The sequence below is a fragment of the Falco cherrug genome, chromosome 14 (genome assembly GCF_023634085.1).
Source record: "Falco cherrug isolate bFalChe1 chromosome 14, bFalChe1.pri, whole genome shotgun sequence".
NCBI classification, from domain to species: Eukaryota; Metazoa; Chordata; class Aves; order Falconiformes; family Falconidae; genus Falco; species Falco cherrug.
Genome location: NC_073710.1, coordinates 705,548 through 727,468, shown reverse-complemented (window position 1 = coordinate 727,468; position 21,921 = coordinate 705,548). Strand labels below are relative to the sequence as shown.

General features: G+C 60.4%; 4 protein-coding genes and 1 non-coding gene across 10 annotated transcripts in view; 3 read left to right on the top strand and 2 right to left on the bottom strand.

Annotated features, from left to right (window-relative positions):
• Window positions 1–1,049: 1,049 nt before the first annotated feature.
• Window positions 1,050–5,789, bottom strand: SETD6 (SET domain containing 6, protein lysine methyltransferase). Of its 5 annotated transcripts, none has more exons than XM_055727030.1 (9): window positions 5,720–5,789; window positions 5,525–5,623; window positions 5,300–5,444; window positions 4,274–4,415; window positions 3,790–3,984; window positions 3,485–3,632; window positions 3,057–3,237; window positions 2,701–2,843; window positions 1,050–2,173 (listed from the first exon to the last, which is right to left on the bottom strand). In XM_055727030.1, exons 1-9 carry the CDS (start codon window positions 5,744–5,746, stop codon window positions 1,862–1,864), a joined length of 1,392 nt encoding a protein of 463 aa, XP_055583005.1. In that variant the 5' UTR covers window positions 5,747–5,789; the 3' UTR covers window positions 1,050–1,861. The 5 variants fall into 5 exon arrangements, with proteins under 5 accessions (XP_055583005.1, XP_055583007.1, XP_055583003.1 ...); XM_055727032.1 differs by having other exon boundaries at window positions 3,509–3,632; XM_055727028.1 differs by having other exon boundaries at window positions 5,525–5,779.
• An 871-nt stretch (window positions 5,790–6,660) lies between these two features.
• TRNAK-UUU (transfer RNA lysine (anticodon UUU)) lies at window positions 6,661–6,733 on the top strand. The gene has a single exon. It is a non-coding gene; the product is annotated as a tRNA-Lys (tRNA).
• Window positions 6,734–7,746: 1,013 nt separating this feature from the next.
• On the bottom strand, window positions 7,747–13,601 carry LOC102059802 (SNF-related serine/threonine-protein kinase-like). Of its 2 annotated transcripts, XM_055727015.1 has the most exons (7): window positions 13,140–13,601; window positions 12,148–12,316; window positions 11,694–11,835; window positions 10,047–10,188; window positions 9,654–9,866; window positions 9,409–9,546; window positions 7,747–9,265 (listed from the first exon to the last, which is right to left on the bottom strand). In XM_055727015.1, the coding sequence occupies exons 2-7, from the start codon at window positions 12,280–12,282 to the stop codon at window positions 8,398–8,400; spliced, it is 1,638 nt and encodes a 545-aa protein (XP_055582990.1). In that variant the 5' UTR covers window positions 12,283–12,316; window positions 13,140–13,601; the 3' UTR covers window positions 7,747–8,397. The 2 variants fall into 2 exon arrangements, with proteins under 2 accessions (XP_055582990.1, XP_055582989.1); XM_055727014.1 differs by having other exon boundaries at window positions 11,694–12,316; window positions 13,140–13,600.
• A 1,603-nt stretch (window positions 13,602–15,204) lies between these two features.
• Window positions 15,205–19,260, top strand: AGRP (agouti related neuropeptide). Its single transcript, XM_005440295.3, has 4 exons — window positions 15,205–15,648; window positions 17,374–17,564; window positions 17,840–17,934; window positions 18,565–19,260. Exons 2-4 carry the CDS (start codon window positions 17,390–17,392, stop codon window positions 18,754–18,756), a joined length of 462 nt encoding a protein of 153 aa, XP_005440352.1. The 5' UTR covers window positions 15,205–15,648; window positions 17,374–17,389; the 3' UTR covers window positions 18,757–19,260.
• A 239-nt stretch (window positions 19,261–19,499) lies between these two features.
• Window positions 19,500–21,921, top strand: part of ATP6V0D1 (ATPase H+ transporting V0 subunit d1) — a 37,039-nt gene continuing 34,617 nt past the window's right edge. Inside the window, exon 1 of the mRNA XM_055726899.1 lies at window positions 19,500–19,697. Within this exon, the coding sequence (XP_055582874.1) occupies window positions 19,568–19,697 (130 nt within the window). The 5' untranslated portion in view covers window positions 19,500–19,567. The remainder of the gene's footprint in view (window positions 19,698–21,921) is intronic.

The following is a 21,921-nucleotide window of genomic DNA, read 5'->3' as shown; positions in this document are numbered from 1 at the left end:
TGAGGAGGTCAGGATTTCCCACTCAGGTTTAAGGGATTGTGTACCTGGCTGTGGTTTTGCTGCACAAAGCAAAAACTAGTTTTGAGGGACCATGGAGCCAGCTGTGCCAGTGGACTGCGGCTCACAGGGAATCCTCTGTTTGTGACCTGTTTCTAGGCAGCGTTTTTCAGTCAAGCAGTAGTCCTTTGCCAGCTCCTGCAGTTCCCTGCCATTTCTTTGGCAGGCCAGCAGTTGTACTGAAGGCCGAGCCTTTTGAAGTTGGAAGTTTTTGGTCCTGGTGTTGGCAACTCCAGCTTACTCTTCCTCCTGTATTGGGTTAGGATACAGAGAATGACCAGCAACCAGGTTTTTCTTCATCTAGTCCAGATGCCATGGGATTTTTTTTCTGCCATCTAACTAACAAACCATATGCAGAGCTTATTGACTTGTCCTAAGGACTGGAAGCTCAAAGGTGTCTCTGGTTCTGTACTAATGCTGCTGTACATGACTGGATCCCTTTAGGCTTTAAAAACTGTTAGACTGCTGTAAAGAGGGGGTGGAAGGTGGACAGCACTTGGCCAAGATCCCAGTAACGCAAGCTGGGCTGGTATGATGGAAGCCACTACACATTGTATCCTCTCTTGGCAGGTGAGGAACCTGCAGCTGGTACTGTCCAAGTAAATGGTGCTGGTGTCAGTTCCCCAGGGATAACTGGTGTCCTTGCCAGCAGAGGCCCTGGTATAATGCACTTCATGTTTAAGGAACAAAGACTAACCTTTTGAACCAGTGTGCCTAGTTTGAAATCTAGTCTGCTGTAGGGAGGGAAGTGCCAAGATGGCAGGCTGGACTCTGAACAGCCACTGCATTACACCACTGTAAAAGGGGAACTAAAAAAGCTACCGTAGGTACTGTTGCACCACCCTGGCCCCCAGTAGCGCTGGTGGGGCTGTAGCTGACCTTTACCTCCATGAGTACAGCCTGGGTTTTGCTGCTTTGCACTACTTCTAACTGCAGCAGCAAAGATTCTCTCCTCTCACATGGGGCTTTGCACCCTGTTGAAGCAGACAGTGTTGGCTGGGTAAGAAACATTCTCTTTATTAAATATAGCTTGGCCTGCAAACCTCCAGTGTTCTGTCACGCAAAAACTGCTGAGGGGAAAAACAGTAATATAAACACGATGCAGAGCAGTGCCTGAGCTCAGGGGAGAACTGTATCCACTGAAGCACGTGTATCAAATGCTTGGCCTACAACAGCTGCAGAACTGTGACATGCTCTGTTAAAGAGTACTCGAGCCCATACAGAACTGCCTTTTAGAGAGGGAAAAGGAAATACCTTGCTCTACTGAGCCTCCATGAAACCCAGATGGATGGGCTTGTACTCTTTCAAATGCGCAGTATTAACTCAGCACTGAACTCTTCACCTATACTGTCAGCATCTCTGCCTGCCAGGTGTTTACTCTGCACCTCTGTAAGGTGAGAGCCACCAGCTGCATTTCTGCCCTCTTCATCTGATTAAGGAGCAGTTCTTGCCTGACATTTCTGATGCTAAATGAGGGAACCCACTTGCTGTTCTGATAACATATGTCTGTGTTCCTAAACAGCCCTGCGGAGGCCTGGGTTTTCTTAAGTTGTCTAGAAGAAGGCGGTAGTTGTGCTCCAGAGTGCTCATTGTAAGATAAGGCCACCCCAAACCACTTCTGTGCGGTGGAAGATACTTTTGTTTATGTAGAGGTAGCTGAAAAGCCAGATGCCGTAGGAGGGACAAGTGGGCCTATATTCAATCTCACCATCTGCTCTCAGAGCTGCAGAGGAGACTGCCCAAGGCTGGCCTTCCTTTCCCAAGCACAGTTCCAGGCAGTTTGTTTCCAGGGGCAGCGAGGTTTCTAGTGTACCAGCTCTAGCAGCTGATGCAAGATCCTTTTCTGTCCATAGCGCACATGCAACGCTTGCTGCTCCCTTCGACTCAGTTTCTCATAAGCCTCTTTGTTATTTAGCAAGTCCTGCTCTGCTTTCAAGTCTGACCCGTAGGACTCCAGGGTCAGCAACACGCTGTCATAAAGGAGCTTCTTGCAAGGGGTTTTAAGTCTGGAGAGAGCCTCGTTTGAAAGGGTAGAGTTTTCTTCTTCCTCACTGTTGTCCTCCCAGGCGTCTTGTTCCTTATACTCCTTAAATTCTTCTTCTGACATGCACAGCACCTGTAATGACGCAGGCAAAGAGACAAGTCACTGGCAGTGCCAGTACATCGGGCTCTCTTCTCTACAGAAGTGTGGGCTTGGAGCTGCACGGAGCAGGTGTGTTCTTGCTCAGCTGCACTAAACATGAGTGTGCAAAACTGGTGTAGACACCTCATTGCAAGTGACCTGGGGGTTAGAAGAGCCTTCAGACAGCAAACCTGTGTGTTGGCAACAGTCTTAAAAGGACATTTGGCTGCTGCCTGCAGAGGTGCAGCAGCTCTCTAGAACAGCAGTAGCCATGGAGCTGTTCCAGCCTGGTCTGTAATTACCTGCGGGTGGCTGGGTCAGGAAAGGAAGTACCTGAAGCCTGGGAGCTGGGCATCCGCCACCCCACCCCACTGCTTTTCACACAGGAGTGTTGGTACCAAAATGCCTTCGCATGCTTGTCCTCCTTCACTTGAGCCATTCCACGTGCTGGTTTGCACCGCTGCAGTACACGTAGCCTGTGCTCTTCCTTGCCTAGCTCTTCCACCACTTGCAGTGCTTACCTTCAGGGTTGTGGACAGCTCTTCCTCTGTCAGCACCTCATCCCAGCCGAGTACAAAGGCACCTTCCTCCCCCACCATCTCCAGCTGGCACAAGAAGTCCCACTGCTCTGCGACCAGCTGCTGCTGTGCCTCGCTGCTGGCACCTGTTTTGAAGACAGCAGAGCTGCCAGCCCAACTCGGGTTGTGGGGGTGGGTGACCAGGGAAGGGCAGATGGCAGGCAGCAACCCAGGATGTAACCCCAGCACACTGTACAACAGGATTATTTTTCACATTCTTCTCCATCCCTGTTTCATTACGTGACTACTGAACAGAGATCCCTGCCCCAGCCTTTCCGAGAGTGGCTACAGTCACTCACGCTGCAGTGCTGCCTTGCGAACTGTCACCATCTGGATGTCAGCTGTGTCGTTGCTGTTGCCAGGGTACGGCTCTGCGAAGCCATACATGTGCAGGAGCTGCCAGTTGGCCATCTGCCCGTAGGTGTTGAAGATCTCTTGTCCTTTGCTGATGGGCTGTGTGGTAACCATTCGTAAACATTGCTGCAAGCAGGGAGAGAAGAGGGGCTTAGAGCTGCAGTGGTGCTAATGCTTGGAAAAGAGGTTTCTAAGAGGCTCAGATTAAGCTCTCCCCAGCTAAAGCCAAGCAGGCACCAGGGAAGTATGTTCAGCAAAACAGCTTCGTATTAATGAGGTTGAGACCAGACAAAGCAGGTGAGCAGTGCTGGTGCCTTGCTGTGCACCACTCCCGAAGGCCTTGTGGTGCCGAGGAATGTGACCGTGATGATACCTGGCCCAGTGGCTTTGCACTCACGGGAGAGTATTCCAGGTTGGCGTTGTGGTTGGCCACATGGTTCAAAATATCTGCTACAGGCACCATCATCGGAGGGTTGGGCCCCTTCTCATCCTCATCTTCCTCTTCCAAAGGTTCCTGAAAGCTAAGATGGGGGAGATGAAGACCAGGCAGCTGGACGCTCTGTGGCACAGGACCAGCTTTACCTTTTCCTCGTGTTCTTGTGCAACTGCTACCCTAACACAGCCTGTAACCTGTCCCGTGATCCTGCTCCTTGCCAAAGCAAAGTCCTTGCTCCTTACCTGTAGGCCATGACAAAAGCCACCAGCTCCTTGTACAGCTCCAGCGTGTGCAGCTTGGGGTCAAAGATTTTCGGGTGGGCCTTCATGAAGGGCAGGATGATGGAGCTGTACTCCAGGTGGATGTTAGCCAGGTCCTTGTCCACAGCTTCTGGGATGCCTGTGCCCTGCAGGAGTCTTGTTCGCTCTTCTTCAGGCCTGTGGCAAGGAAACCAGCAGGGTCATCCCTCTGTGCCCTGGGGCGCAGGGGTCTGTAAGCTCCCTTCTTCAGCATCCCTGCTTCCTGGTGCTCCCAACAGCCCCAGCCTGTAGCTGGCTCCAACCCGAGTGGGGCCTGAGAGCGTCCCTCAGGCTCCTGCCATCAGCAGCACAGGGTGAGAACAGAGGGGTGGGATCATCCCTACCTACCCCCGGGCCCCCCAGTCTGTGCCACCACATTCAGCTGTCAAACGGGGCCACCCCCCAGCCTGGATGGCCTTCACCTTACCAGAACATGGGGTGATCCAGGCTCCTGAAGTCCTGCCAGAGGGAGAAGTACGGCTGCCAGGGAGAGCTGCTGGCCGTGTACTCGTGCAGCAGGGCCAGCAGGAGCGGCACCCAGCCTGACTGGCTCTGCAGGGACTCCTGGGCTGAGCAACCAGCGCGTGGGGAAAGTGTAAGTGAGCCGAGGTACGCGTCTTCCGAAGGCCGACACCACCAGCCTCGTCCCCTGGCCTCGGCCTGGGGCAGCGCGGCCAAGTTCTGCCCTTGCTCCGGTTTGCCCCGGGCTGCAGCAGCACTGAAGCCGCCCAGGCCCCTGCCCCTGTCCTCGCCCCGAAGGAAGCAGGGCAGGAGCCGATCCTTCCCCGCACGGGGGGGGGGGGGGGGCAGGAGCCGATCCTTCCCCGCACGGGGAGGGGGGGGGGGGGGGGCAGGAGCCGATCCTTCCCCGCACGGGGGGCGGGGCAGGAGCCGATCCTTCCCCGCACGGGGGGGGGGGGGCAGGAGCCGATCCTTCCCCGCACGGGGGGGGGGGGCAGGAGCCGATCCTTCCCCGCACGGGGGGGGGGGGCAGGAGCCGATCCTTCCCCGCACGGGGGGCGGGGGGGGGGGGGCAGGAGCCGATCCTTCCCCGCACGGGGGGGGGGGGGGGGGGGGGGCAGGAGCCGATCCTTCCCCGCACGGGGGGGGGGGGGGGCAGGAGCCGATCCTTCCCCGCACGGGGGGGGGGGGGCAGGAGCCGATCCTTCCCCGCACGGGGGGGGGGGGGCAGGAGCCGATCCTTCCCCGCACGGGGGGGGGGGCAGGAGCCGATCCTTCCCCGCACGGGGGGCGGGGGGGGGGGGGCAGGAGCCGATCCTTCCCCGCACGGGGGGGGGGGGCAGGAGCCGATCCTTCCCCGCACGGGGCGAGGGCACCGCCGGGCGCTCCCTCCAAGGTCGCAGATGCTGCAGATCGGCCGCGGGGTCCCCAGCCCCCCCCTTCCCCCTGGTGCCCGACAGCCCCGCCCCCCGCCCGCCCCGGGCCGCCTCACCGTCGCGCAGCAGCCCGCGGATGGCGCTGGTGTGCTGGGAGAGCAGCGCGGCGCGCGGGACGCTGCACAGCACCTCCCCGGCCTGCAGCTCGGCCGCCGCCAGCATCCCGTACCCCGCCACCGCGCCCGCCCGGCTCAGGCGCACCTGGGGGCGAGAGGGCAGCGGGGACAGTCAGGGGGCTGTTGGGGTGGGCCCGGTCCCCCCCTCCCCACCGGCTGCCTCACCTTGGGGCTGAGCTGCACGCCGGCCCGCCCGCACCACGCCAGGAAGCCGGAGAGCGGATCGGCGCTGCGCTGTCCCCGGGCGCTGCCTCCGGCAGCCGCCTGCGGGTGAGAAGCCGGGGTGAAGCGGGGGTGCCCCCGGAGCCCCGAGCCCGGATCGCGGTGTCCCGTGTCCCTCCCACCCCGCCGCCGCGGCACCTTGGGCCTCTTGGGCACCGACGCCATGGCGCTGCGGACACGTGGTGCCCCCTACGTGGGGGTGGGCGGGGCGGGGCTCGGCTCCGCCCCCCGGTGGGGGTGGCAGAAGGGGGGGCACTGGGTGCCTCGTCCAGCCCCTCCCTGTCTGGGGGGCTCTGAGCTCCTCGCTGGGGGGGTCCAAGCCCTCTTGTGGGGTCTGGGTCATCTCTGTGGGGCCGGGAGCCTTGGGGGGCCTCTCAGCCCCTCTCTGCGGGGTCGGGGGGGCCTCAGAGTCCCTCTCTGTGACACTCGGAGGGGCTTGTAGGGCCTCTCCGGGGGGGGATCCAGGCACCAGCAAATGACCTTTGGCAGGGCCTGGGGGCCTCTCTCTGAGCTCCCGGCCCCTTTTCCACCCCGCGGCCGCCTCCGGGGGCATTTCCCCAAAGCCCGGGTGTCCCCAGCAGGGTCCTGCTGCAGCCGCCTCGGGGGGCTCCGGTGCCTCTGTGGCAGCTGTGGGGCGCCGGCGGGGTCGCGCCGCCAGGCGCGGGTTAAAAGCAGCGGGTTCTAATTAATCAGGGTCATTAAGCTTTTTTCAGTCGGCACCCCCCACCCGCATGTGCCGAGCTCTGACCTCCCGCCCAGACCCTTCCCGCAGCGCGGGGTCACCCCTCTGCCCCCCGGTAACTAACCCTGGCGGAGGGCGGGCAGGTGCCTCACTGGTGGCTCTTAATGAAGCCAATTAGCGCAAGAGGCGCCTGAAGAGGCCCCAGCAGCCTCCGCACCCGGTGCTGGTACGCGCCGGGGCAGGGCGGGGGTCCCGGGGGTCCCTGTCTTGCAAGGCCGCCCCCCGCTGCGGTGGGTCCCTCGGGGCGGGCCGGGTGTGTCCCGCGTTGTCCCCCCGTGCCCCAGCGAGGGGGGGTCCGCGGGGTCCGTGCGGAGCGTCCCGCCCCCCCCGGGCGGGAGCCTGGATAGCTCAGCTGGGAGAGCATCAGACTTTTAATCTGAGGGTCCAGGGTTCAAGCCCCTGTTCAGGCGAAGGCGTTATCCTTTAGCAGCACGGCAGGGTCTCCCGCGGGCGGCAGCAGCCCCTCTCCCTGCTGCCAGACAGCCCCCTACCCACCCCCCACCCCCTGTTTCTTTTCCGCACCATCCCATCCCCAGGGATCTTTCTGGGGCCGGTTCCATCCCATCTGACACCCACACGGCACCACTCGCGTATTCCAGCCACCCATTACCGCAGAGAGGGGGCCCTGTGCCCTACGGAGCCCCCAAAGCCTCGCTCCCCTCGAGGCACAGCTGCAGCCGCCCCCCTTCCCTCCCTCCCCCGCCCCAAGCCTAGCTCTTGGGGGCGGGGGGGGGGGGGTGGGCGGGTACAGTGGCTCCCCTCCTCCCAGGGACAGGCACATCATCAGTGTCCCGGTTTCGGCTGGGATGGTTCATTTTCTCGGTAGCTCACACCGAGTCGGGCCCTCTCGGGTTCCTGAGGGGGGCACGGGAAATGGGGAGGGGGCATGGCTGGGACACCTGGCCCGAACGGGCCAAAGGGCTGTTCCGTACCATGTGATGCCCTGCTCAGTTAAGCTGGAGGAACAAGGAAGGGGAGAACCTTCAGAGCGATGGCGTTTGTCTTCCCCAGCCCCTGTTACGTGTGATGGAGCCCGGCTGGCCAGTGGGCAGGGGTGAACGAATCCCTCGCTTCGCTTTGCCCGTGTGCGCAGCTTTTGCTTTTCCCCTTAAACTGGCTCTACCTCGGCCCATGAGTTGCCTCGCTTTTACCCTTCTGCTTCTCTCCCCCATTGCACCGGGGCAGGCAAGCAACGAGCAAGCGGCTGCGCGGGGCTGAGGCACCGGCTGCGGTTAAACTGCAGCAGCCGGCCCAGCACCAGCCCTGGGGAGGGAAAGCCTGTGCCCGCTGCACCCCACGCCCACGGTGCACCCCCAGATCGACCCCGCTGCTGCCCGCCTGGGGCAGCCATCACTGGTGCCAGGCCCGCGCGGGGCTGCAGGGCAGCCGTGGTGGCTTCGCAGCAAGAGACACGGCACCCGTATCAACCCACGAGTGCGTTTTATTGGCCCGATTAACTTTGCTTCCCAGCAGCTCCAATCCCTTCCGCGTGCGCGCCTCAGTCGTCACTCATTTCTTGCCAGCAAGAAAACAAAGCGATAATAAATAGGAAGCTTATTTGCGGGGGGAGGCCCAGGGGACAGCCTGTGCCTGGCCCCGGTCGGGGGGGGGACGGCGGCAGGGGGGCTGCAGGCAGGCAAGCGATTGCCCCACAGCCGCCACGGGCAGGACAGCCTGGTCCTGGGGCCACGCGGGCTGCGGGGCTGGGGGAGCCGCTGTCACGGGGAGGGGGTGGGGGGGATATAGCAATCTCTATTTAATTACATTAAAATAGACTATTTAAAAAAATTATTTCTAGTAGTTAAAAAAATGTGTCGTGGTCCATGGGGCTGCCCCAGCACTCGGGACAGACCCAGCTCACCTCGCCCCCCGGGCAGCCCCGTCCTGGGGGGTCCGGCACGGCGGGCGCCAGGGGCGGATGCTAGCAGGGTGGCCACCGCAGGTGACAAAGCAGGGGCACCGTGCCCCCCGCCAGCCCCACAGCTACTGCTCTGCAGGTCACAGGCAGACCAAACGCAGAGGAGCAGGCATGCTCCCTGCCCCTGCGGTGGGGCCGGACCCCCGCCCCAGGGGCTTAAATGACGTGGCAGCAGTTGAACTGCCCCAGCGAGAGGAGGCTTTCCTTGGAGCCCGGCCGGATTTTGAAGGCCAGGGCTTTCTCACAGAGCGGGAACTGCAGGAGCCTGTCCCGCAGGCTGCCCCCCTTGCTTTTGCCTGGGTCCAGCTTGATCACGCTCTCTGCGCCCCCCTCGATGCCCCCCAGGTCCGAGCTCTCCCCTGACCGCTGGGCTGGGCTGCTGGGTGCCCCCTGCCCTGGGGACTTGTCTGCAGGGCTTGGGAGGGCAGCAGGGGTTGTTGTCTCTGCCCCCAGCACCTCGGGAAGCTCAGCACAGCCACTCCGGGGGGACAGGATGGCTCCCTTTTCCCTGGGGGGCTCTGCCAAGGAGCCCCTAGGCTCTATGTCCTCCCTCCTAGGGGGCTTGGCTCCGGTCCCCCGAAGTGCTGGGGGACCCCAGCCCCCGCTCGCTCCCTTCCCAGCCCAGGCCACCCCCGAGCGCCCGCCCCAGCTCCCCAGCTCGGCCCCTGGCCCCCACACCTCCCCGCAGCCAGATGGGCGGCGGCGGGCATGCAGGAAAGCTCGCATCTGCTCCTGGTTCAGTGAACTGCTCTTCCTCTCCATGGTGCTGGGCCTCCCCTCCTCCTCCTCCTCCTCCTCCTCTTCCTCCTCACAGATCTGCTGCAGGGCGGGGGTGCTCTTGGTGATGGTGGTGTCAACAGCAGGGACCTTCAGCAGGGTCCTGGGGGGCTGCCGGCCACTTGTGTCCCCTCCAGCAGGCAGGGGGGGCAGCCGGGAGCCCACAGCAAGGCTGCCTGGCACCTCTGTGAAGGGCAAGAGGCTGCTGGTGCTGCCCACGGGGCTGAATGTGTCCGATAAGTTGGTCCTGAGAAAGGGGGGGATGCAGGTGTCAGTACCCCGCCGGGCATCGTGAGGACTGTAGTAAGTAGGGGGACAAGGGACCAGCTGGGACTCTGCACTGGGGACCTGGGGTGGTTTGGGGGGACAGGGGGCAGCAGAGGGGCTCACCTGCTTTGTACCTCCTTGGCCAGGTTGTAGACAAGGCTGAGGCAGTGGCCCTGCTTCTCCTGCTTCTCCCGCAGCATCCTCTCCGCCAGCAGGAAATACGTGGCTGTGATGTGGTTGTAGCGGTTGGCTTCCAGCGCCCTGTGCGGGACCAAAGGACCCACATCAGCGTGCAAGGGATGCACTCAGCGGGACTCCCAGAGCCCTTCACAGGGGCTCCTGCCTCGGCATCCTGCCCCATCACTCACTCCTGGATGGTGTCCCGATCCGCAATGTTTCCGCACGTCATGGCCTGGAGGATGATTTCGTGCTCCTCCTCAGACACGCGCTTGTGGGAGGTGAGGGGCAGCAGGCAGCGGCTGGCGGGGGATGGGTCTACCCCCTGCAGCCACGCGTGGCCCTCGATCTGCTCCAGGGAGGCTCGCTGCTTCGGGTCCCGCTGCAGCATCCTGGAGATGAGACTGTGGGGGGAAGGGGTGATGCTGCAATCCCGCAGCAGCACACGAACGCCTAATTCAGCTGCTTTTCCTCCCTTTTCCCACCTCAGCTCCTAGGCATCCCCCAGGGATGGCACACCCACCCCCAGGGACAGTGAGTTGGGGTCTGGGGGAGTCCAGTTACAGGGGGAGAGAGATGCTTACTCAGCGCACTGTGCAGAGACGTGCGGGGGGACGGTGTAGCGGCAGTCCATTATCATAGTGAGGGTCTCGCTGTCATTGGCCTCCTGGAAGGGGGGCTGACCACACACCAGCATGTACAGGATGACCCCCAGGCTCCAGATGTCTGCAAGAAGCAGCAATGGTTCAGGTTGCAATCACCATGGCCCAGGAGAAAGCCCCCAACCCCAGGGACCCTGGGGGGGGAGCCCACCCTACCAGCCCCCAATGCCAATCCGGCAGAGACCAGTGCTCACTGGGATGCTCCTTGGAAGTAACAGTTCTCAGGTCCTGCCCCACAGATGGGGAGACCACAGCCCCACCAAGGCAGGGAAGGACCTTCTCCATCCCCACATCCAAGCAGGCCTCAAGGGGCTTCACCAAAGCAGTTGAGGTCTTACCCCCTTTCCCAGGTGGGGACAGGGAGGCCAGCCCCAAGCTCTGTTCCCCCCCAGGTCACCCACCCATGGCACTATTTCGTGTCATTACTCAGCTTCCCAGCTGCCAAACAGACCCCACTGTGACCACCCCAGTACAAGACTGTGCTGGAGGGGACACCACAGCCACGGGACAGGGACACAGCCGCCATCCAGGCTCTCCAGCTGCCTGTAGCCACGTGGGCACCAGCCAGAGTGGGACTGCTGCCCTAACCCAGGGACAGGGACAGAAGCAGCAGTATCTTCACCTGCTCCTCCTGACGAGTACACAAACTGTCTGCAAAAGTGCTTTTTTTAGGATGCTGAGCATGCCCCAGGGCTCCCCGTTAATACCTTCAGCTTAAGTCAAGTGCCTGTGTTTGAAAATGTCTCATCTGTGACGGTTTTCTCCCTTCATTTCCCTTCGCAGAGCCACCAGCTTATTCTTCTACCAGCTCCACAAGCTATGCCCGTTCTCAACTGTGGAGCCACCTTTCCCTGAGCCAACGCTGGGCTTTTTCCTTTAAGCTCTCACGTTTTGCTTTGCTAAATCCTCCTGCTCCAAATTCCAGCAGAACTGGCTCAGGTCCTGCTTCCCTGCCATGTCCCCTCTGTCCCAGCAGAGCCTCTTGGTGCCCTCAGCCCGGCTCTCCTAGCCCCGGGATGGTCTCCCCAGACCCCTGCACCCGGCCAGGGGAGGAAGGGTGCTGGAAGCCACAGAGAGGAAGCGTTTTTCAGGGTGGGGATGGAGTAAAGGAAACTTTGGGAGCTCCTCCGCCCAAACAGCAGCATCCCCAGCAGGTTTCCTTCCGGCATCACACCCCCAAATAACCACTAGTGCTGGCTTACTGGTGGCTGCACCCTCGTGCTGCTCCTCCCGAGCACTGGAGGATGCCACATCAGGCTCACAGCGTGCTTGGGCTTTTTCCTCTTCCTGGTATGAGCCATCATTCTGTGGCATCTGGGTGGGTGTGGGGACAGCCTCCACAGGGAGGACCACCCTGTGCCAGGGCAGAGCTGGGCAGCCAAGCACCCAAGGGACAGGCTTGCTCCCCGCAGAGACAGCAGTGCTACCGGGGGAGCATGGGTGCTCCCAGTGTAAGGGGGCAAAAGCAAGGTGGTACAGCGCCGGTAGGACCACACTCCCCACAAGGGACACAAGGGCAGCAGGTCCCCAGGGTAAGTGCCAGCTGTGGCTGCACCCCACCAACCTTACCGACAGCCGGGGCATCATACTCATCCCCAAGCAGGATCTCAGGTGCCGAGTAAGCCAGTGAACCACAGCTGGTGGTGAGCATCTTGCCAGGCTGGAAGCGGTTGCTGAAGCCGAAGTCGGTGAGTTTGACCACCCCCTGCTCCTGGAAGAAGACCACATTCTCGGGCTTGAGGTCGCGATGCACCACGTGGAGCTTGTGGCAGTAGGAGATGGCGTGGACGATCTGGGCGAAGTAGTGCTTGGCCCGTGGCTCAGCCAGCCCGCCCTCATGTCGCATGATGTGGTCAAACATGTCCCCACCGTCACCCAGCTCCAGGATGAGGTAGAGCTTGGCATGGGTGTCGATGACCTCGTAAAGGCGCACCACATTGGGGTGCTGGACCAGCTTCATGCAGCGCACCTCTTGCAGGAGCTGCCCCGCTGCCTCCCCCGCCAGCTTACTCTTGTCAATCACCTTGACGGCCACCCGCTGCCCGGTGAAGACATGCCGTGCCAGTTTCACCACCGCAAAGTGGCCCTTGCCCAGTGTGCGCTCCAGGTCATACAGCCCCGCGATCTTCCCCTCGCCGCAGCCCTGCGTCCCAGCCATGGTGGCAATGTCAGGCAGGGACAGGCATCAGGCGCTGTGGTATGGAGGAGCCACTGAGCAATGTGGGGTAAGGGATGGGGCACCCCCAAATATCAAGTCCCGCAGCACTGGGGACACCAGGAGGACATCAGGGTTCCAGCACTCTGGGCACCCCTGACACCCCATCTCGCAGTCTCCAGCATCCCAGGACTGGGGCACCCATCTGTACCCTGGCCTCCAGTCCCCAACACCCCAGACATCCCAATACTCCTATTGGGATCCACTCCTCAGCACCCTAGGGTACCCCAGTACTCCCACATCCAGGTCCCCAGCACCCTGTACACTCCAATACCCTAATTTTCAGTCCCCAGCACCCTGGGCACCCCCATACACCAACCTTTACTCCTCAGCACCCTGGACATCCCCATACCCCACCTCCAGGTTCTCAACACCCTGGGTACCCCAACACGCTCACCTCCAATTTCCCATCACCATGGGCTCCCCCATATCCCACCACCAGGTCCCCGTAACCCCAGCACTCTGGGCACCCCAACACCCTCACTTCCACACCCCAGCACCCTGGACACCCCCACACCCCTTCCTCCAGATCTCCAGCACCCTCATCACCCCCGTATTCCCCCCTCCATACCCTGGCACGCCGGGTACCCCCATAGCGCACCCCCGCTGTCTCTAGCCCCCGGGACACCCCCCTATCTCTAGCCCCCCTGTCTCCAGCACCCTGGGCACCCCCATATTCCCACTCCCACTGCCTGGGCACCCCCTTGCCCCACCCCTAGTCCCCGTCACCACGGGTCCCCCAGTAGCACCCCCATACCCCCGGCAGACGGGGCTCGGCCCCCCCGGCCCCCCGCACTCACCGGGGCGGCGGAGCTGGGGCCGCCGGGGCTGCGGCTGCCCGGGCGCGCCCGCCCCGCTGACGTCAGGGCGGCTCCGGGCTCGCGCCTTAAAGGGCCCCGTCCGCCGGGGCTGAGGCTGGGGCGATGCTCATCGCATCTCCCGGAGCGGCCACGGGCTTGGGCCTTCTGCGCGGCTCAGTAGTGCCCGGGGGGGCGGCTGGGCTGGCATCAGCGGTGGCGAGGCCGCTAATGAGCTAAACGAGCCGCCCACCCGCTTCCAGGAAGAGCCCCCCGCCCCGCCCGGGCTCCCGAGGGTCGCGCCGTGGGCCGGGCGTCCGCCTCGCCGCCCTCCTGCCCGGGGCACCCGCTCACGGGGATCTCCGCCGAGCCGCTCCGCCCGGGGCCGGGGGCGCAGCCCTGGGGCCGCCCCCCCCGCCGTGAGCCCGCTTTCCTGGAAGCGGCCCGGCGAGCGGCCGGCTGCCTCATTTAGCTCGTTACCGGCCGCGGGGCCGCGCACAAGGCAGGCGGTGCGCCGGTGGCTAACGAGCTCGGCGCGGCCGCCCCCGGCACCGCTAATGCCTGCCCGGCAGCCCCCGCCCGCGGGCTGCAAATGGGCCCTGATGGGCCGGGCTGGGGGGCGGCAGCTGGGAGCAACACGGGCCAGGGGGCTGGGGGAGCCGAGAGGACGGAGCTGCCATCGGGATGGGGCGCGCAGCAACCCCCCCGGCTTCGGGAGTGGCAGGAGGGGGACGGCCAAGCCAAGGCTTTACTCGGGCACACAGGGCGCAGGAGGCAGCAGGGTGCTGAGCGGGGGGTCCTGTGCACTGAGGGGCCCGGGTGGGCGCTGAGCATTTCCAGCGGCCGGAGAAGAAGCACAGCAGATGAGCCCTTTGCCGGTCCTGTGCCTCTTCTGAAGCATCCCCTGTGCCGGGAATCAGGTGGTGCCGAGGGGCCTGCCACCGCAGCCGGGAGCGGCGGCTCACACTCCCCCGGGGACCTGCTGGGAGGCTGGGGGTGCTCCCTGGCGGCACAGGGCTCAGGAGCTGCCTGGCACGGGCCATTGGCCTCCCCGGGTGCGCACGTCACAGCCCATTGAACCCCTCTCGTGTCTTATCGCCCCCTTTCCCCGGGGGCTGAAGCCACCCAAGGGCAGAGGCCTTTCCAAGAGGAGCCCGGCTGCGCTGCCGCCCTGGTAGCGGGCAGTCTGCGGGGGGCTGGAGGCAGGAGCTGGCAGCCCCTGGACGCTGGGTGTCTGGGCAATTAGCCACCCTGTGTGTGAGTTTGGGGATCCACAGAGAAAGGCGATTCCTTTCTGGCACTGGGGTTTCTAGCAAACAGCTCTCAGATCTGCTGCCGTCAGTACCGGAGGGGACGGTGGAGGCTCTGTGAGCAGCATCTCCCACCACCTCTTTTGGCTGACTATCCATTCCTCTCCCCTAATGAAAAGTTCGTGTGTCAGGGCTGGGTCCTCCTCCTGACGGGGTGCTGGGTGCTGCAGGTCTGTATCCTTTAGCCAATTGCCTGTTGTACATGTGCCAATGCTGCTTTGAAGCCCTCAGTTGAAAAAGCAAGGACAGGCATGTGGTGTGCTGTGATGCTGCATCTGTAACACATGTCCCCTGCAGCCCTGGCTGGTGAGAGACTGCAGAGGTGCCACCTCCACCAGTGCCTGGCCCTGTGACTGAGGCTGCATCGGGCTGGCTGCAGCTCCCTTTGGGTTTTGGAGCGGCCCTTGAAGGTCTCTGTACTGAGAAGCTCAAGGAGACACATGTGGTGGCTGTGAAAGCCAGCACAGGGCCTGGGGAGAACCGAGTGGCTGGTTCCTCCCTTCCCACAGTGGAGTCGAGCCTGGGACGCACAAGGGAGCTCGTCTGAGAGCGCCTGGCTTCGGGGAACCACATGTTTTCCAAAGGATACATCAATGGGATGCAGCTAGCACAGGTGGGAGCCTGAAAAATCAGCAGATGGCAAATGGTCAACCATTGGAGGGCTTCTGGAGGTTCTGGGCTATGGCAGGGTGCCTGTTAGGAGCTGGGGGGGAGGGCAATATTCCATTTGAGAACCAGCAGAGAGCTCAGCGGTCTTTGGCAAGGAGCCTGTAGCCCTGGTATTTGTCTAGCTGGGAACTAGGAGGTGTTCCCAGCCTGCAGGCTCAGTGGCTCTGCTCAGACACAGCTGGAAAGAGAAGTGGCCTGGAAGGGTGGTAGGGACCGCCACACAGAAACTGGGGAGTTTGGGGCCTGTGGGGATCTGTTCCTCCCCGCAGTTGTGCAGGGTGCAGAGCAGGAGCCCTCCCTCCTGCGCATCGCCCTGCCAGCTGCCTCTCCTTTCAGACAAAGCCTGGTTCCCAGAGAAGCCCACCTACCTGGTAGTTAGCAGAGTCATGTGGCCACAGCACTTAATTAATTAAAAGCCAATATAAGTTCCAGTAAGCATGTGGGGAGGAGGATACTGAGGCAGAAAGCAGGAGCAGCGCTCCCAGCGAGCTCGGTGGAGCAGCGAGCGGCAAGCCCCCTCTCTGCTTGGAGAGGTCAGTGCTTACAATGGGAAGGGTCTGGGGGCATTCAGGGCATGATACCCATGGCTGTGGGGCTCCCCGCGGTGCGGAGGGGTCGCTCCTGGCAAAGAGCTGGGAGGTTTTGTGGGGATGGGGAGGTGAGGAGTGGCCCGCACAGCTCTGGGGTGCTGGAGCCCCAAGGCTACCAAAGCAGCAGGCGTGGGGTTTCATGGGACTAGGCTGCTGGCAGTGACTGGGGGTGCCCTCCCCAGCCCCTTTTCTTTTGCTCCCTAAAAGCCTCCCCACTTTTTACAACTTTGAGGCCCCCAAAGCCCACAGCCCAGCCCTGCATCTGCTCTGCCCCAGCTCAGCTCGCCCAGTCTTCCCCCCACTGTGCCTGGTGTGGCCCTCTTCCCCACCAAGCCCCCTCCAGCCCAGCCTCGCTCTCTGCCCAGCATGATACCTTCACCTTCCTCCCTTCTGCTGGACCTCCCACAAGCAGGGAGGGGGAAGCAAACACTGCACTGGGGGCAGGTGAAAACTGCAGGCTGGTCCAACTGGGGGGACATCTCTTGATGATGGTGTCCACGACCCAGGCTGAGGGGGCTTAGCATCCAAACGCTTCCCACACAGAAGCCACACAGTCGAGTGTCAGCGGGTTTTTCAGGTAACGGTGGCACGGAGGGGCTGGAGTCCCCTGCAAGGGCCTTGGTTGTGACATCCAGCCCATTGCCATGGTCCTTAAGCAAAATCTCATCCATACCTGCTTGCTCTGCCAGCCTCCGTGTCACACTTTATCTTCTCGGAGCCTCACATTGTTTATTATGCCCAAATCCTGTTGTTTTGTTGAAAAAGGAGCTGTAGCAAAGCAGTTTGTAAATTCCCAGGGACTTTCAGGGAGATTTCTGTTGCAGCTGCTCCAGCTGCAACGTGCAGAAGGTCTCTCATGTTTCAACCATATAATGTTGCTCCTGACCAATGCGTTGCAAACCTGCCCATAAGGCTGTGTGCAGAAACATGGCTCAGGGGCTGGCAGCTGGATAGCTGTGGGAGAAACTGGGAGGGGGAGGTGTTACAGAGGAGTGGGGCGAGAAGCAGGGAGGTGCTGGGCTGTGAGTTGTGCAGCCCTCGGCACTGCTGTGGAAAAGGGCACAGAGCGAACTGCTGCTGGGTACACAGCTGCCTCTGTGGTAGTACTCAGGGGCCTCGTGAGATCCCAGTCCTGGCTGTTGCCTGCAAGGCCCTGGTTGCATGCCCAAGCCCAGATGCAGACTAGGCAGTGAGTATTAGCTTCTGATCTTTAAAACTAGTGGCATTTCCACACCCTGCGAGCACAAGTGGCTGGCAGGAGCCATGTTGGATGTTTTAGCCACATCTGTGCACGTGCAGGTGGTGAACACACAGCACCGCGATGGTCTGGCAGATGCTGAAGGCTGTGTGTGGGGCAGGGAGACCATGAACTGCCGCAAAAAAGATCGAGCCTCAGTCTGTCCTCTGCTGCTCACCCCTCTCCGCGGTGAGATCATGAATGTGCCCTCATGTAGGGTGCCCTACAGCTCTGGAGGGTCCACATGAAGCTGCCACATGTGTGGTGGCCCGAGAAAGGCTCTCAAGTCCAAGACAGCAAATAGCCTGGCACAGTGGCTGAGGCTGCCCCTCACAGATGCATTGCTGCTTCGGGGGTGATGGTGGTGGGGTGGAGGCGAGGGCCAGGCTGCCAATGGGCGGGCTGACATTGGCCAGGACCCCTCTGCGCAGGTTGTCCCCCAGGACCATGCTGAACGTGCTGCTGGTGTGCTGTGGGCTGCTGCAGGGGATCCAGGCCATCCTCACTGCTGACCTCAGCTGTGGCCACCTGCAGAAGGTGAGCTGTGGGCTGGAAGGGGCAGACAGAGCCCGGTACTCCAGCCTGCTGCGGAAAGTCAAGGAGGTGTCTGCAGAGCCGGCAGGTGAGTCCTGTGGCCCCCCACTCTCCAGCAGTCCCCCACCAGCTGCTTGCTAGCATGTCCAGGGCCCCAAAATTGAAGTGGGGACCCCATGTCCAGGGTCAGATGCAGGGGATCCCCTTAAAACTATGTAGCTTCTCCTATTGCTGGCTAGCGAAAGCAGTCTGGCAGCCACAGGGAATGGGGCCTTTTTTTTCTGGGGATATACATCCATGGGTAGCAGAATAAGAGCTGACCCCCCCAGCAGCTTCCTCCTCCATCCTCTCCGTATCTCACAGGAACTCTCCCCAGGCTGGGGTTTGAGCAGATGGCCCTGGAGGTCCAAGAAGCCAACGGTGACCTCATGCAGAGAGGTGGTGTGCTGGAACCGCAGGTAACACTCCTGGAGCTGTCCTACAGACACCTGAAAGAGTGGGCAGCCTCCGGCCACAGCAGCCTTCTCTGTGCCCCTGGGGCCAGGAGTGGTTTGGAGCCCACCATGGTGCTGCCTGGGAAGGGAGTACCTGTTCATCTCCTGCTAGGGAGCAGCCAGGGCTGGGCTGGGGCTGTCCAGAGCTGCGAGGGGCTCCAGCACTCAAAGGAGAGTGGTTTGAGGGACCAGACTCCTGCAATCTGTTTAATTAACCTCAAGCACAGCCCAGGAAGCCTCTGCAGAGCCAGAGTTCACTGGGCAGTGCTGTAACTTGCCTGGATTGGCCCCCAGTGCCTCTGTTCAGGCAGAAGGCGCAGCACCCTTCACTAAAATCAAAGCTGTGTTTCAAAATAAATGCGTGCCTAAAGGCCTTGAGACATGCTAGGTGAGGCAGTGGCACCCACAGGGAGCCCACGGGGCTCAGTGGTGATCTCCAACAGCTCGAGCCTGGGCTTGAGCATGACAGAACACTCCACTGCTGGCAGCAGCAGGTTTCAGCAGCCACTGTTGGCTCTCTCCCATGCAGTTCTTTATCGCTAGCATAGTGGTCCAGCACCAAATCTTTCCCTCCTCTTCCTCTCTTTCTGGCAGGCATCATCCACAGAACCGCAAGCTGCAGGTCGCGAAGAGCGCTCACCTCGCCGCTGTGTCCGCCTGCTGGAGTCCTGCCTTGGGCATCAGGTCCCCTGCTGCGACCCCTGTGCCACCTGCTACTGCCGCTTCTTCAATGCCTTTTGCTATTGCAGGAAAATCAGCACCAGCTTCCCCTGTGGCAAGAACTAGTGCCTGTGCCGTGGGGCTGCCTGCTCCTTGCCCACGCATGCTGCCTCCTCCTCTGCAGCTCTAATAAACCAGCCATTAGCAACAGCTGTTGTTGAGTGGGAATGATTCCATGTGTCTGCTTGGGATCTTGGGGAAGAGGGGTAGCGGCAAGGTCAGGGCTCCTGCATCCAGGTGGGCACCATGTCCAAACAGCCAAGGGTGACCCCCATATCAAACCAAATGAGCTTTTTTCCCCCCCGAGCAGCTTCTGCAGGGCCCCTCCTGGCTAGGTGAGCGATCTCAAGGCTGGAAGGTGCTCCAGGATGTGACGTTTCACTTGCGCTGGAGGCTTTACTTGTGTTCTTTTGCCAGTATCGATCATAGTGGCCCCAGGGTGCTTTACACCTGCAAGCCATCAGCCCCAAGGAATCAGTGACCAAGTACCTGCAGCGTGGCTGCAACCAGCACAGACCACCACCACCGCCTCCACCACAGCTGCACTAAGAGGATAAAATGTGTCCGTGGAGACTGTGAAAAGCCCTACAAACCCCACACAAAGGCTTTCAGGCGTGCTGGAGGCCAGCCTCAGGCCTGCTGCTGGGGGAAGGTGTGGTTGTGGGGATGGAAGAGGCGTTACTGCGGGGCGCGGCGCTGCCAGCAGCCGCCATTCCGCTCCTCACAGCCCCGCCCCACCCCCACCGGAGGCACTTCCCGCCCTCGCACTGCCTGCTGGGAAAGGGGCGGGAACAGGCGCGCGCGTAGCGTCACGTGAGCGCCGGGCAGGTCACGTGAGGCGCTGGGGGGTTGTTCACCCGTCTTGTCTGTCGCCGCCATGTCGTCTTTTCCCGAGTTGTATTTTAACGTGGATAACGGTTACCTGGAAGGGTTGGTACGTGGTTTTAAGGCGGGAGTGCTCCGGCAAGGTGACTACGTGAACCTGGTGCAGTGTGAGAGCCTAGAGGGTGAGTGGCGACGGCGCTCTGAGGCGGGCGGGGACCCCCCATATTAAGGGGAAGGCCTGGCCGCCAGGCTGAGGGGGAAACTCGGTCGGCGTGAGAGTGAGGGGGAGGTGAGGGGCTGTGTGGCACTGAGGAAAAGAGCCGATAGCGGCGTTTTGGAGGCGCTGTTCCTTCTTCACCCCTTAGCTGAGCAGGCACTTGGTCGCGTCCTCCGTCCCCCCCGGCTGCTCACTCTGAGCTCAGCTGACTCAGTTTCCCGGTCAGCCCGGCCGTGTGATTGCAACAGTTGATACAGCCATTTAAGGAAGCTTGAGTTCCCAGTGCTTTCTTGAGGTGGCCCTGTAGCTGTGGTGCATGTCCTGCGGTTGTTGGGAGCCTGGCGGGTCTGTCAGGCTAAATTTTTTTCTCCTGTATCAGTGACCTGCTTAACAGTTTTCACTCATTGGCATCCAGAACTTGGACCGCAAAACATGAAGATCAAAACTAAGTCTCTGTTGAAACAGGCTGGAAACATATGTATCTAGAGATGGTTGTTTTGGTCAATGGGATGGTAATTATTGGATAATGCTTTCTTCTAAAAATGCTAGTTATGCATCAGCTTTATCTTGATGATCATTGATGAGTGATTTAAATTAATACTGACTACCTAGAGGGATCCATGGCTGGCTGAACCATGATGGAAGTTACCTGAAGCTGCTCACTCAAATGCTAAGCAACAGAATGGGAGCAGAGTGCTGTCCTGTACCTCAGTCTCTACCTTAAAAATACCCAGGGTGCTTTTACTTAGGACTGAAGCCTCTTTTTGGCTAGACTTCTTTGCAGCTCTTTGCTTGCAGCAGTCTCTGTCATTCTTGCTTTGGAGCCTGGGGCCTGAAAGAGGGAGTCTTTCTGCACCAAATAGCTTGCTCCTCCGCCCCCCCCAGCCCCTACTTGCCTTCTGAACCAAGTTGCATAAACCTAGCTTGGAGTGGTGTTTTATGCGTTTGAAATGAGTTAGTTTGGGGTTCCTATATGTCTTGGTATTGTTACTGTCTTGTCCCTGACAGCTCTCTGGTGATGGCTGCTGCTGTCCTACTTCTTGAGCTTCATTCAGAGTCTGAAGGCTGTCCGAATTTCGCTGCCAATCTCCTTCCTCCACCACTTTGCTTTCTGTGCCCCTGACTAGTGTGCCCTTGTAGAGGGATTTTGCTTCAAAGGAACATTGTTCTTGATCACTTACATAGGTCTGTGGTCAGACCATTTCTTTTCTCTGTCCCTTTAGTTCTGATTTTCCTGTTACAGTACTCATTTTCTGTGCTCCATGGACTTTTTAACATGCATTTTTTCTCAACCAGATGCTTGTCTGCACTAAATCCAGGCAGTGGCTAGCTTATTAGCAGCCAAAATACGTGCCTGGGCATAAACTACTCATACATTCTTCTCCACTGTTTCTGTTCTGTCTTTGCCACCGTGTCCTGCCTGCAAGTCTGGTTCTGCAGTTAGTCCCAGTCCTGGAGTGAATACTCACCTTGGCCATGGAGAAGTCACGAAGGACCCAGGCTGTTCTGGGACTGGCCCTGGGAATCGGGTATCTGGCTGGTCACGGGTATTGGCATTGTTTGGAGGATGTTGTGCTTCCAGGTCTGAAAGGCTGCTCCCTCTGGTGTGCTTGGATCAGTCTGGAAGCACAAAGGAATTAAATTCTCTGCTTCAGGACTTGAGCTGACAGCTTAGTGCTGCTGGAAGGAGGAGATCATGCTTTTCTGCATGATCCTCGTCATTTCTGCTTGTCTGATCACAAAGTAAGCCGATTCCAGCTCTTGCTGCTTGATAATCATACACAGAGCCAAACAGGCTTGCTGTGGTCAGGCAGGCTCCTGAGCTGGCTTTAAGAAAGGGCAGGAAAACATGACAAGGACCAAGGGCAGGGTGACAGTGCTGTTTTGGCTTAAGTTTTGTCTTGAAACCCTCCACGATAATATGCTTAATCCCTTCTTTCAGCCCCAAAAGTCCTGGTGCTCTGGTTGTTTCTCAGCCAGAGGTCCTTGTGTGCTTACACCTGTGCTGGGTATCGCTTGGAACATGCTTAGCTCTCTCTGTTGCAGCCAATTCCTGCTTCTGACACAAGGTGTCAGTGAAGGACTTGGAGCTGCTTTCCTCTGCTTCAGAGGTGTGAGCATGGATGTGTTCTTGAATGGAATCTGTCTTGGCTTACCAAATTTATGAGTCACCCAGATGTCTACTGTCA